This window comes from Thamnophis elegans, chromosome 3 (genome assembly GCF_009769535.1).
Source record: "Thamnophis elegans isolate rThaEle1 chromosome 3, rThaEle1.pri, whole genome shotgun sequence".
Taxonomy (NCBI): Eukaryota; Metazoa; Chordata; class Lepidosauria; order Squamata; family Colubridae; genus Thamnophis; species Thamnophis elegans.
The window spans coordinates 32579055-32593316 of record NC_045543.1 but is presented as its reverse complement, the minus strand read 5'-3'; the positions used below and the strand labels follow the sequence as shown (position 1 = coordinate 32593316).

The following is a 14262-nucleotide window of genomic DNA, read 5'->3' as shown; positions in this document are numbered from 1 at the left end:
TTTATTCTGAGTAAATGTCTTTAAGAATGTTAGCTTTAATCTTACCACATACAAATTTCAACAGTATCTTTTTGCTTTGCCTTTGTCTTCTATATAAGGCAAATGAAGAACAGTTGCCAAGTTAAAAAGCACTACAGTTTGCCCTTCTTTTAACAGAAGAATCAGAAAGAGGGTTTTAATATGTATTTTGATTTTAAATTTTAAAAAGCCTCTTCCATGACCCCAGTTGAAAAAGAACAATGGGTGCATTATTACTAATAGTAATTTTATTTTGGTCATTCACTAGCAAAACAAAAGAGTCACAATTGATTACAGTACATTTTAGCTCATCATACTTGTTATTAGCTGTCATGAATTGAAATTACAATCCGAGCTGTTAACAAACACGTCTTACATAGCAGTTCAACATAAGTTTCTGTGGAGGAGATTCAATATACTTTTCCCTTCCTTGTCTCAGATTGCCCTCTTTCCTCAAAGAATATAAATTCCTTGCTTTCCCAATCTAACAAGGTGCTGGATGACCAAACATTAGAATTTGACTCAGAGGCATTCCAGGGTGGATTGACTGGGGTCAGTGTTCTTTCTTAGCTCAGAGTATTTTCATTGATGGGATTTTTTATGAGTTTTGATGTACCAGCATTCTTTTTATCTCTGTTACTGCTTTTTCAAAGATATCTGTCTTTAGATCCATTCCCTGTCTGGTCTGATAGCTGCTGGCAGGGAAGTTTGGATTTGAACAGTAATCAGCAAATGCTTATCTTCTGCAGTGAGTTAAATAGAAATATATGAAGGAATTACCAGAGCTCTTTAGAGTACCGTATATATTGCCACTTTGCCATCTTCCTATCACTAATAAAACTAGAGATGCAGAATGTAATCTCTGTAATCACATTTTTACATTATTTTCAGTTTTTAAATCCTAATTTTCCTGGAAGAAAAAAAGGGGTCTCCTACTTACTGTTCAAATTGAATAGAATTTACGGTATTCTCAAACAAAATAACTCAATGGGACAATTTGGAAGAGTATTAAAAATCTGCAAGAAGAGGGACAAAGCATTTTTTTTATTTCTGCCATTTCCTCTTAAACATGTTGCTTTATATGGTAAGAATATTATCACAGCATGCATTTTTCTTTCTAGATAGCTAGAAGTCTAGGTTTAGAGGAAAAGATAGAGCATATGTTTTGCATGAGAAAGATGACAGGTTTGAATGTTTGACTTTTCCAGATAGGGCTGGAAAAACCTTTGGCAGTGAAATTGTTAAAAATGAAAATAGAGAAAGGCACAATTCAATTTAATATAAGGCAACTTGTATGCTTCTAATACATCCTTGATAAGGATTCTTATCTTGAAAGGTGATCGTGGAATTCGTGGTCTACCAGGAGCACCTCCTAAAATCATGCTACATGTAATGCTGGAAGTAAAAGGTGAAAAGGGAAATCAAGGAGTATTTGGTGTTAAAGGGGATATCGGTTTAAAAGGTAAAGAGACACTATGTATCATAAATACAATATATTAACAATTTTGTTGTACCCTTCAGTATGCACCAAATTCTGATTTTTCTACAATGAGGGCAAGCTTCCTTCTCATCAGATTGTACATTCCTCCTTGTATGAAAGCATTCCCCACCCCTAGTTTACCAATCTTTCCTAACTGAAATAATTCATTGCCTCTTACTATTCTTCAGTTTTTCTCTTCCCTGAATTATGGATGACTTCAAATACGTAAATAACAAAAGGAAGAGATTCCTAGTGAATTGTGGATAATACAGCTGTAATGGTCTCAGACTAATGGAAAAGGAGGGTTGCAGCCAATTGCATATTACTCTCAGAGAGTAGAAGACACATATAGTAGTGTTTCTTATGTTAACAGTCTTTGGACCTTTTTGAAACCTCAGACATCTGCATGTCTGGGAAACTGGAGAAGTTATAGAACTATCCTATTAGTCTGAACTCTACATATTCAAGCTGTCAAGACAGGGAAAAATGGCTTTTCCTGAATTGAGGTGGCTTGGGTTTCATTATACTCTGAATCCTCTTCACAGCCTTGTTAGATTCCTGACATAAGATTGTGGCCATCACAGTTTATCTTGGAGGAATTTTATGAGAGCGCTTAAGGAAGTAGGCAAGAGTAGCACTGTTCTTTAGAGATCCAAATGCTCAAGAAAATGCCCAGCTATGGTCCACCATATCCCCATTATTTTGGGCTGATTTCAAGTGATAAAGCCAGAGAATGCTGTGCTTTAGTAAATTAGGATAGCATTCACAGCCAGGCACCAATTGATCCCATTCAAGGAAAAGCAGTGCATTCTAATCAATATTAATTAATTACTTTTTAATCAAAGGTTCTAATGTGCAATTCATAGCAGCATAAAAGACATCCAAGAATATAATAACAATATTGTATTACAATAGCAAAATGTAACTAAAAACAAAAAAATCATATTTGAAATGTTCACCATAAAGTCAATACTAGGCATCAAATGTCTAAAAAGAAAGGTTTCAATGCTTGTCTGAATGCCAGAAGTGAAAGACCAGATGTAGCATATTTCTCATTGGGTCAATCATTGAGAATGTCTGCTTTCTGATCCTCTTATCTTTCACCATAGAAGGATCTTAGGCAAGCCCTTTTGGTTGTCCTCACAGGATAGGCAGAATGATGTTGGATATAGTGGTCTGTGCCCCTATTGAACATGCCAATTTAAAAGCAAGAACTTTTGGATAGAGCTCCTACTGCTGCCAAGCATACCTGAGACATAAAGTTTTGCAGAGATGAGAATAAATTAATATTTTCAATTGTATGTTTGTAGGACATGAAGGATTGCTCGGATTACCTGGTCAGACAGGAATATCAGGTTTACCTGGATTTCCTAGTTTTGAAAAAGGTCAGAAAGGTGAAACTGGAATTAAAGGAATAAGAGGTGTTCCAGGATATGCTGGTATCCCAGGTCCTCGTGGTATTCCTGGCTTCCCTGGAATCGTTGGATGGAGGGTGAGCAAAACTGAGTGTGTTGATGATTGTCTGCATGCATGAATCAAACTAACTCTGTGTTTTAACTCTTACTTTATGGGAGCTCATAAAGTAGAGCACCAAAAGCTCCAAATTCTGTAAATCTAACCTACAACACATTAAATTATCATAAGAGATTTTACTCTTTTTTTCAAAGGTGACTCTAAAGCATAGGGCCTGGTTACTAGAGAGACCGACAATTTCTTCTGGCAGGATGGGCCTGTTCCAGGTCCCTTCAATTATAGAACATTATCTAGAGGAACCTGGAGCATTTTGAAGACCTGGCTTTTTCTGCAGGCCTCTGTTGAGGGATAGTGAAGCTCCTTGGTTTTGTTTTTATCCTATCAGTAGTTCACACTATATTTTATTTTATTTTATTGTAATAAAATTTAATTGTACTTTCCTGGTTTAGTTGTTATGAGTTGCCCAGAGTAATTGAGAATCAGGAAGTATACAAATTTGATAAATTTAAAAAAAACATAACATGCTACACATTCTATAATTTCTGCTTATCAAGACTCATGACAGCATTCTGATAAAACCAACTTTCTGGTTAATATTAATTCTAATTGATAAAATTGTGTCCATTCTCAATGTGATAGGGAGAAAAGGGTGTTCCAGGAGTTCCAGGTGTGATTGGTGAAAGTGGCCAACTGGGGGAAATTGGTGAGTCCAATTATTTTTAGGAATCTAAGTTTGTTTGAATTTTTAATTCATATATGTAGTTATACAGTGACATTGAACTTGGTTTCTTGCATAATTTTATTCTTCATATACTTTCATATTTACTTGTTGCCTTTTTGTATTGTACTAAAAGTAATGCAGAGTTCTCAACAAAGAACATTTTATAAGTGCTAGGGGCAGCTCATAGCTATTCAATTTGTTAAGCGTTCCCAGTCTCTCCATATAAGGTTTTGTTGATGGTGTTATCTGAGCAAAGATGGATATCTTGGTTATGTGTGTTGTCTTCTAATTCAATTTTTTTGAATTTGTATGCTTTGTTTTTTAAAAAAATGTGATTTTCTACTTTCCTTATTGCAGGAACTTCTGTTTTTTATATACCTTGGAATTTCCTCATTGTCCCCTAACATTGTAGAATACATGCACAGAAAAAAGCATGATACAGATTAGACATAAGGGAGCCATAGAAACAAAGGCCTTACACCTTTCACTTAAGAGATTTCTTGAAATCAACCCTTTTATCTATGGCCTAACTTAAAGCAATGCATTTGTATATCTTACAAAAACTTTGGCACAGCAGGAGTAAAACAGGTAATCCTATAAACAGGTAATATCTGGTATCTAAGACTCCTAAAGAAAGTCTTCTAAAGAAAGTCTCCTAGAAAAGGTTGGGAGACTGCTAACTTAGATGTCTATTCATCAGTGGTGGGTTGCAGGCAATACGCCCCAATACGGGCGTATCGGTGCCTGCCCGGAGCACCGGGTACCATTCCAGTACGGTGCTCCAGAAGGCCCAACCAGCTCGAGCTCCTTACCTGTATTTGAGCTCTTCAGCGCTTCCGTACACGCACATGGAGCGCACGGCTCCTGCGTGACACTCCAGCTACGGAGCGGAGCGGAGGCTTCACAAGAGGTAAGGACGCATGCGTGCATTGCGCATGTGTGCATGCATGCTGTGCACCTTTATGTGGTGGACACCAGGCCTCATTGCAACCGTACCGGTTGCATTGGGATCTGGAACCCACCACTGCTCTTCATATATAGTGTTATAAGTTCGCATTCATTGGCAGATGCAGATTATTACACAAGTATCCTGCAGGAATGTCACTATCATGTATGGTTATTCTATAACTTGAGTGTTCTTTTTCTTAGTTTTAAGTTCTGTAAAGAATATGAAAACATTGGGAGAGTTTTTATCATCATGTCCGCTTGGACACAAGGAAAGAAATAGCTAAGGGGAAAGGATTCTTTAATTGTTTTACCCGGTGTTCAGTCATGCTTGCATTTCAGAATATTGGCGTAATTTCTTTCCTGGAATATGTTCCAGTACTTCTCATTTCAGTCTGGGAAATCAGATGATCTTCCCCAATCAAAGAGTCAAAATGTCTCCATCTGTTGGGGAAAAAAATCTTGTAGAATGTCTCTCTAAATCTGGATGTGTATAGTAAGAAATTCTCTAACAAGTTTTTACATTAAAATATATTCAAAAGATGGATACTGGTAAAATTAAACATATCTCTTGCTTAATAGGTGACAGAGGTGATACGATGAATTTGCCAGGAAGTAAAGGTTCTAAAGGAATTCCTGGAATAGCTGGACAAGCAGGTATTTATGTATGTGTAATGTGTACATGTCAGGAGTGGGTTCCTGCACCGGTTGGTACTGGTTTCGCTTTGTGTGCGTTTCACGTTGCTTGCACATGTGCATATGCAGAAACATGCCAGCAATGGCAGAAGAGACCGGGGAACCAGTTCGGGGGCTGGCTGGCCTGGGTCACTGCTGGTTCTGCGACCCAGGTCAAATCACCACTACCGGTTTGGCCAAACCGGGAGCAACCCGCCTCTGATACATGAGTTTATTTATAATACACATTTATAATACAGAATAATTCATTATCAGATGAAATAGCTAACTAGAGAACAGATTCATTAACAGTTTTATGCAGTTAGGAATGACTACAATATATTTGATGCATTTCAATATCATTACAGAAGATGACTGAACTTTCTATTTAATTAAGATAGAGCAATTCATTAATTTCAAGTGCTTTGTAGGTTCGTCGTCTTTAACTTAATCAGGATCTTTATTATGAAACCATGATAATGATTCCCATTTCGAGATGGAAAACTAACATTGCGATGTTCAGACCACTCAGAATGCAGCCTGTTCCCTCTGCATTCTCTCTCCATATAGACACACTTATAACTGAGCTCCAATGTAACTCAACATTCTTACTAGACATCTGTTCTTCTTTGTAACTAAACAGAATGTTGGAAATAAATTACGTAAAGGGAATCAGGACTGTCTCTGTCCAAAACTGAACAGAGCAGAACCAAATTTGGTGTGGAGAGGAGGAGCTAGCAAAGGAAAGGTTGGATTTGAAAATAGACTGGGTCTGGCTTTGGTCTGTGGAGAAAACCATTGCTGAAGGGAACCTCTATGAGAGAAGCAATTGGACAACATCTTAGAACATTGCTGACTGCCTCATTCTCTTCTTTCCTTTCTCCTGGCCATGTAACCCAGGATGAAGCATGTGTGGTCTGCTGCCCCTGCTTTCCAATGCACCCAGGACCTACAGACAAAGATACAATATAGGGGAAGTGCAGAAATATTTACACAGATGCAATATTTTACTTCGCTCTACAGAAGAAAATATAGACAACTCCTATCATTCCTGTTAGTTGGAAAGAATTCCAGAGCCACAATCTAAAAGCTCTCCCTACCTTATTCCATTTTGAAATAACATACTGTAACGATGGCATGCATTGATTGAGTTCACTGGTTACAGTAAGATCTTATATGTCTGTGTTTTAATCTGGTTTTGGCTTTGCCATGTTAAGTGAACCTAACCAGTTATGGACTTAACTCAGGAAGAGAATTAAATAAATAAGCTAGCTAACCTGTCAAAATTATGCATCATCAACATTACCAAATTAAATGAAATCTGCAGTAATAAGTTTCAATGTGGCAGATGTGTAGCCTTCTAATGCCTATAATTTCTAATGGAATTAATTGTGGGAACTTTAGTCATAAGAACTCTAGTTTAAAACATCTGGAGGGATCCCTGGTGTCTCTCCCTCAACTCATTTAGAGCATTCACAGGCTTCTCAATAAAAGTCTCAGCAGGTGACAGTATTAGGAGGACCAGGCCTGGGAAGTACTTAGAAAGGATCCTAATTTCTCAGGTACCTATTCCAGAAATCTGAAGTTAACAAGTTTTTGAATCTCTAGGAAGTAAAATGATGAAGATTTACAATTTTCTAGACAAGGAAGGGTGACAGCTAAACAGCACCTCTGTCCCATAGTTGCTTTGGTCCCTTGTTAACTTGTCCTACATGGATCTCAAATATCAAGCAGATAAAAATTGTAGGAAAACATACAAAGAAACTATACGTAAGGAAACAATGAGAATTACAACATTTATTGCAATGACCTGATTACGATCTGTAGCGTGGATATGCAGAATTTGTTTTATAAAGCAATTAAAAGGTTTTTCATGCTATAAGTAAAAATTCTGTTAATATATAAATGGTTGATCAGCATTGAGCTATAGGTTGAACTTAGGATAGTACCTATCTGCCAACTTCCAATTGCCATGACTTGAGCAATTTATTAATGGTTTAGACCTAGGTTGCTTTCTAAGGATTTAGGCCAGGGGTGTCAAACTGGCAGACAATGAACCGGATGCATCACACCAAGCCACACCCAACCAAGCTCTATGAAGGGGGGGGGGTCACAAAATGTCACATGATGGCAACAATACACCACATGTTTGACACACCTGATTTAGGCCCATGCTGCATTGCCTTCCTGCCCTAGTTAACTATGGGTTTCCTGTGTTTCCTCTATGTTTGTCTAAGGTTTAAGCTTTTGAGCAACTAAAAGTCTATGGAAACAAATAAACCCTACAGCCTCTGGTGCAGGCTCTACCCTGGGGATTCCTCCCAGTTTGGCTCACTGCCTCATATCATCGTACCCCCAAAAAATTCCAGTCAGCCTTAATTGAAAGCCATTTCCTTAAGGGCACACTTGGCCTGTAGACATCAGTTGTCCATATTTATTTTACATTTCTATGTTCACAATTTGATTCTTAATATTTGAAAAAATATTAAAAAATCATCTTGTTGATCCTTTTAGGAATCCATACTACACATCTAAAATATTTAGGAATGAGCATCAAATGGAGACTTCATGGGGCCCAGCATGTCAGAAATAACGCTATACAAAAAAGTATTATTTTTTTCTATTTTACAGGGTTGAAAGGCGACAAAGGAAAGAAGGGCGAAACTGGGGATCAAGGATATGCTGGTGTGAAAGGCATGGAAGGCCCTCGAGGCTCTCAGGGGTTAATAGGGCAAAGAGGTAAAGTTTTTATATCTTAGATATTACAAATAGCAAAGTTTATAACAAACAAGGTAAATACTATGAGTAAACAATGTGATACTTAAGCATTGAGAAGTTGCATACATACTCATGCTATTCCCTTTACAGTAAGCCATTTTATACTTAGTGCAGAAAAGACAAACAATGTCGAAGCATGAGATAAGAAAAACAAAAAATGGTTTAAACTAAAACAATTCAGTCTCCCTCTCTGTGGTTTTTAGCAATAGCAATAGCAGTTAGACTTATATACCGCTTCATAGGGCTTTCAGCCCTCTCTAAGCAGTTTACAGAGTCAGCATATTGCTCCCAACAATCTGGGTCCTCATTTTACCCACCTCGGAAGGATGGAAGGCTGAGTCAACCTTGAGCCGGTGAGATTTGAACAGCCGAACTGCAGAACTGCAGTCAGCTGAAGTAGCCTGCAGTGCTGCATTTAACCACTGCGCCACCTCGGCTCTGTTTATCCTTGCTTACCATCCTTGATTTTTCCTCATCCATACACGTGTGTTCTTCAAACTGTCTTTTCTTCTCTCCCTCTCTCTATGTCTCTCTTCCATCCATCCAGGTTTCCATCCCCCTTCCTGTTGGATGATCCATCTTCAGTAATATAATTATTTTAATTTGATTCTCAAGCATTATCTCTTTGACTGGACCACACCAATGTGCTGTTTCTAAACTCTTTTATTCAAACCATATTCATTCATGACTCCATCACTTTTACCACCATTACACCCTTCACCAATTTTCTCAAACTTACCATCATGCCTTTTAGATTTATACAGTAATAATTTTTCCACCATTATATGCAAGGTCTTATACCACATATTAAAAACAGATCTTTGTAAATAGATGCTCACCAGTGTGGTTCTGAATTGACCTCTCACTCCAAGTCACTTAACAAAAGAACTTGCTTAGATCACATTGTTTTATAATGTTGCACAATATTTTTCTGAAAAATTTATCCCAAGTTCTTTCATTTTTCACTGTGCATTACAGCATACATTGCAACTATAAAAACAAACTACACATTTCTACTTTTATGCATACCCACAACATCCAGCTAATACTAATTCATACTACCTGGGAAACATTTTGTTCCATCATTCAAACCTACACTTTCACTTTCATGAATACATTCATTTTTACCATTTATACTTCTTATATTCTAAACCACAATATGTCATAATTATCACCAGATAATAACAGCAATAGCACTTAGACTTTTATGCAGCCCCACAGAGCTTTGCAGCCCTCTCTGAGTGGTTTGCATATACAGCATATTGCCCCCAACAATCTGGGTTCTCATTTTATCAACTTCAGAATGATGGAAGGCTGAGTCAACCTTGAGCCCCATCAGGATTGAAATCCTATCTGTGGGCAGAGTCAGCCTGCAATACTGCAGTCTAATCAATGCGCCACCATGGCTCCTTAAATCCATAGTTGTCACCAGATAAATCTGCATATATAGAGTTATTCTGTCCATCAAGAATTCCACATGATGTTTTTTAGTCAGATAATGTCATCTAGATGACCTAGTTCGCTGAATGATCTATTGCCTGAATAACTGTTTGTATATATTTGCTTCCATGTTAAAACAGGCCAGAGAACCTGGCGGTTTTCTCTTACTGTTATAATACCAGAAACAGAAAGCAGCTGGCCCTCTACCCTTGCAAATCCCTTCACCAATTTAGCTTCGCAGTAAGAGAGGAGCAAACTCACCTATCCCCAATCCAGACTATCTCAAACTCCACACTGGCTCTATTTTAATATAAAGTAATAAGTGGCATAATACAATACATTTTGTACACAATCAGTTCTTAATTCTTAATGGTAATCTTGACTATGAAGAATTTCCAAGATATTGGAATTTGCCAGGAAATTGATGCAAAAATTATTTATTAAAGGCTTTTTATTCCAACCAAAATATTAAGTGTTGTAATTAATATTATATATAACATGTGAGATGTATCTCCCCAAAGTAATATTTATTGTGAGAAATTAAAACAACGGTTTGTTAATGAAAAACGCTAGGTTTTGTCTCATCAAACTTGCTTTTTTATTTCTTCTTTTCAATAAAATCACAGTGCATTTGAAAAAATCTAACAAGTTGTTGCCCAAACAAGAAAATTAAGTTAAAATAAAACAAGAGATCCAAATCCAGAGAATATATAATCAGATTTTTAGAGAGTGTCTGATTGTCCCATATAATATAGCAAAAGTTTTCTTTGCCTAAATTTAAAGGATATGGCTTGAATTTTAACAGAAGCCTTGCTTAGTTCAAGATGTTGTTTTGTTCTGTTATTTTCAATTATAATTCTCCTTTCAATTATAATCAAGAGCACCTTGCAGGCCCATAATCTAAATATAACAAATGTGGCATAACCTATTTCCCATTATATTGGTTTTCAGTATTAAAATAATAATCAATTTATTCTTGCAAAAATTGATACATTTTACCATTATTGGAGGAATACACTACTGCTTTAATGGATACATATTTATTTGTTCTGTAGGATTCCCAGGAAAGTTTGGGGAACAAGGTGAACCTGGAAATTCAGGTGTTCCTGGCTCTTCTGGTGAAAAAGGAAATGTTGGAAACATTGGTTTTCCAGGAAGAAAAGGTAAATTAAATTCTACCAATAGAATTGATATTAATATGCCGTAGGCTACATTCAGTGGCAGCTCTTTCTGTATTTCATCTGTTTAAAAAATACATCCAACCCTGTGGAATTGTTTTGGGAAGTCTATGAAAGGATGAGCTAGGTTTTAAGAATTGATTCCTTTGGTGAATTCCACAGCTTTATGTAAGGACCAGAACAGGAAATGTCAGAAGCAAAGAACCTGAAGTCTAGTAATAAGCGTCATCTTGACTGAAGTGCCAAACTGTCAGCGTTCCAAGTATCATGCAGAATTAAATCAGAGTCCAAGGCAAAACGATCCTTAAAGTTCCAATTTAATAAGTCATACATGTTAGCACATCTGTGGAAATCCCAATTCTGAAAATTTCCTGGGATTCCACCCAGTTGAAAGTTCATGCTCTTATCCCCACACCCATAAACCCATCACATGGTCCAATCTTCTTCGGCCATGCTGGCATCTCCACCCAGCTGGTTCCAGTCAGGTGCAGAGGTGCGGAGACAAAAGATGACCTTGGCTTCCAGAAAGGAATGACAACAACACATTCCACAAATCTACTCCTTTCTATTCCCCCCCTGCCAATTACTACACTAATGAAACAGCATAGTGAAATAATAGAAAGTATGGCAGGCCAAAGATCCTAAAAGGAACATAACTACAGTCCTTCTATTGAGATACCAGTAGCTCTCAGTCCATTAGGATACATGGGCAAGAGAAAGAGGTTTGAGAGTTGAATCTGGGCCTGCTGTAGCTGCTTTTCTTTGTTGTTAAGGGCTTTTTAAATATCTGTGATAATTTGCCTGTGAGTGTTCTTGTCAGACTTCTCCATATACAAAATTAAATTTATGCAACTAGCTTTTTCTTGCATTTTCCTGCACTTGGCTCAATAATGCGTGCTTCAGCTTCTGTTAACAATGGCATTTTAATAGCATAATGGCTATAACATTTGCCTAACCTACAAAATTTTATCAGTTTGAAACTCAGCAGCAATTTTAAAAGAAATCTGTATTATATTTTTCTTAAGTCTGTGAATAATATTGATTTTGCTGTACTTTTGGAAGGACTGCCTGGGATCAGAGGACTTCCTGGATTAGATGGTTTGCCAGGTTCTAAAGGCTTGTCGGGATCACCAGGTACGTTCCAGTTTTGAGATGGTCTGACATATATTATGAAACCTCACTTTTCTTATGAATAAGTGATATCCAACTTGAAATAAAAGGAACAACACTGCCCCCCCCCCAAAAAAGTATCAGGCTTCTAGCTATAGATCCAGCTTTCAAGGTGGCAAATTTGGATCTATAGACACTTGCGAAGTTTTATAGTTGTCATTAGCTTCATTAGTTTTCTCGGTAGCAAGGGGTGATTTTTACCAGCAGAAGCTATTGTTATAGTTTATATCAATAATCTTAGTGACTGATGTCCTAAAAATATTTCATTTTGATTACTGCAATGTGGGAAGCAGTCCAGAAGCTTCCAAGTACAAAGTGTGACAGCTGGAACACTCTGTAATGAGTGTTATGATTATATTGTACTGTTGGTACATCATTTTAATTATTTTCCATTTAATTTCTGAATTCAATTTAAAGTGCTAGTGTTAACCTGGAAAACTCTTTATTATTGGGGCCATAATATCTGAGAAAGCACTTCTAATTCAGCTCATATCTGAGAGTGCCATTCTAAGGTATTTGAACGTAAGCCTCTTTAGCAATAGAAACCTAGAAAGGTTAAATTACAAACTGGCTCTAGTGTTAGGCCAAAATTTTCTCCTTGAATCTTAGAATACTGTGTTTTCCCGAAAATACAACCTGTCCTGAAACTAAAGCCTTACCACATTTTTTGTATGGGCAAAAATATAAACCCACCCTGAAAATAAGCCCCTGGACAATTCCCCCCTCTGGCCAGAGCACCGCTCGCCGACCTAGCAATATCCCGAAGGCACCAATGAGGTGGGGGCAAAGGCGCTCGCATTGCTTGGTGCTTTCGGTGTACCGCTAGGTCGGTCAACGGCGCTGTGCCCAGCTGAAGAGGGGGGGTTGCCGGGCAGCTGCTTTCTTGCGAGCGGGCTCCCGAAGAGCCGGGCACAGCCTCAGGGTCGAATGGCTGTGTTGTGCTGTCACAGCAGCAACACAACAGCCATAAGGTGACAATGCTCGTGAGCAACCGCCCGGCAACCCCCCTTTCCAGTCGGGCACAGCACCGCTGACCGATCTAATGGTACCCGGAAGGCACCAAGCAATGTGAGCGCCTGTTTGCCGCCCTCCACCTCCCACGGCTCGGCGCCTTCAGAATGCCCCTAAGTGAGTGAATGGGGCTCTGCATGGCTGGAGAGGGAGGTTGCGCAAGCAGCTTTTCCACTTCCCGCTCGCGCAACTCGCATGCTCACGATGCCCTTGGCTAACTCTACAGTACCTGCAGACCCAGGGCATCTCTGCTGCTGGCACCACCCACCGCTTGGGGTTGTTTTCGTCTTTCAAAGCCGAAAGCATACTCTGGGAGTATGCTCTATGGTTGTGGGCTGCAGAGCGTACAACCATAGAGCGTATTCCCAGAGCAGCATCCGTCCTCCATTGCAGCTTCCAAAGCACAGAGGTAGGATACTGCTCTGGGAGTACGCTTTATGGTTGTACGCTACCATAGAGCATACTTCCAGAGTGGCACCCATCCTCCATGCTTTGAAAGCCGCAAAAAAAAAAAACCAAGCGGCGGGCGGCGCCAGCAGCGGAGATGCCCTGGCTCTGCAGGTACTGTAGAGTTAGCCAAGGGCATCGTGAGGCTGCAAGTCGCGCGAGTGGGGAGCGGAAAAGCCACTTGCTCAACCCCCCTCTTCAGCCATGCAGAGCCCCATTCACTCACCTAGGGGCATTCCAAAGGCGCCGAGCCACGGGAGGTAGAGGGCGGCGAACAGGCGCTCACGTTGCTTGGTGCCTTCCGGGTACCGCTAGATCGGTCAGCGGCATTGTGTCTGGCTGGAAAGGGGGGTTGCTGGGCAGCTGCTTGCGAGTGTGGTCACCTCTTGGCTGCTGTGTTGCTGCTGCGACAGCGCAACACAGCCATTCGACCCTGAGGTTGTGCCCGGCTCTTCGAGAGCCCGGTCGCAATGGAGCAGCCGTCCAGTAACCCAAAAACAACAAGCCTTCCCCTTTAATAAGCCCAAGGCCATATTTCGTGGGTCAAAAAAATATAAGACTGTCGTATTTTCGGGGAAACATGGTAGAATAGAACTGGAAGGGACCTTGGAAATCTTCTAGTCCAGCCCCATGCTCAAGCAGGAGACCTATACCATTTCAGACAAGTGGTTGTCCAATCTCTTTTTAAAAACCTCCAGTGATGGAGTGCCCATGATTTCTGAAGGCAAGCTGTTCCACCGGTTAATTGTCCTCAGTGTTAGGAAGTTTCTACTTAATTTCAGATTGCTTCTCTCTTTGATTAGTTTCCATCCATTGTTTCATGTCCTGCCCTCTGGTGCTTTGGAGAATAAATTGACCCCCTCCTCTTTGTGGCAATCTCTGAAATACTAGAATACTGCTATAATGTCCCCCCCTAGTCCTTCTTT

At 39.2% G+C, this 14262-nt stretch overlaps 1 protein-coding gene across 1 annotated transcript in view; it reads left to right on the top strand.

Annotated features, from left to right (window-relative positions):
- The window catches only part of COL4A2 (collagen type IV alpha 2 chain), a 199725-nt gene that overhangs the window by 162359 nt on the left and 23104 nt on the right, over positions 1–14262 (top strand). The window contains exons 33-39 of the mRNA XM_032212654.1: positions 1355–1480; positions 2809–2990; positions 3611–3674; positions 5220–5294; positions 7944–8051; positions 10586–10693; positions 11771–11842. Coding sequence (XP_032068545.1) covers positions 1355–1480; positions 2809–2990; positions 3611–3674; positions 5220–5294; positions 7944–8051; positions 10586–10693; positions 11771–11842 — 735 coding nt within the window. The remainder of the gene's footprint in view (positions 1–1354; positions 1481–2808; positions 2991–3610; positions 3675–5219; positions 5295–7943; positions 8052–10585; positions 10694–11770; positions 11843–14262) is intronic.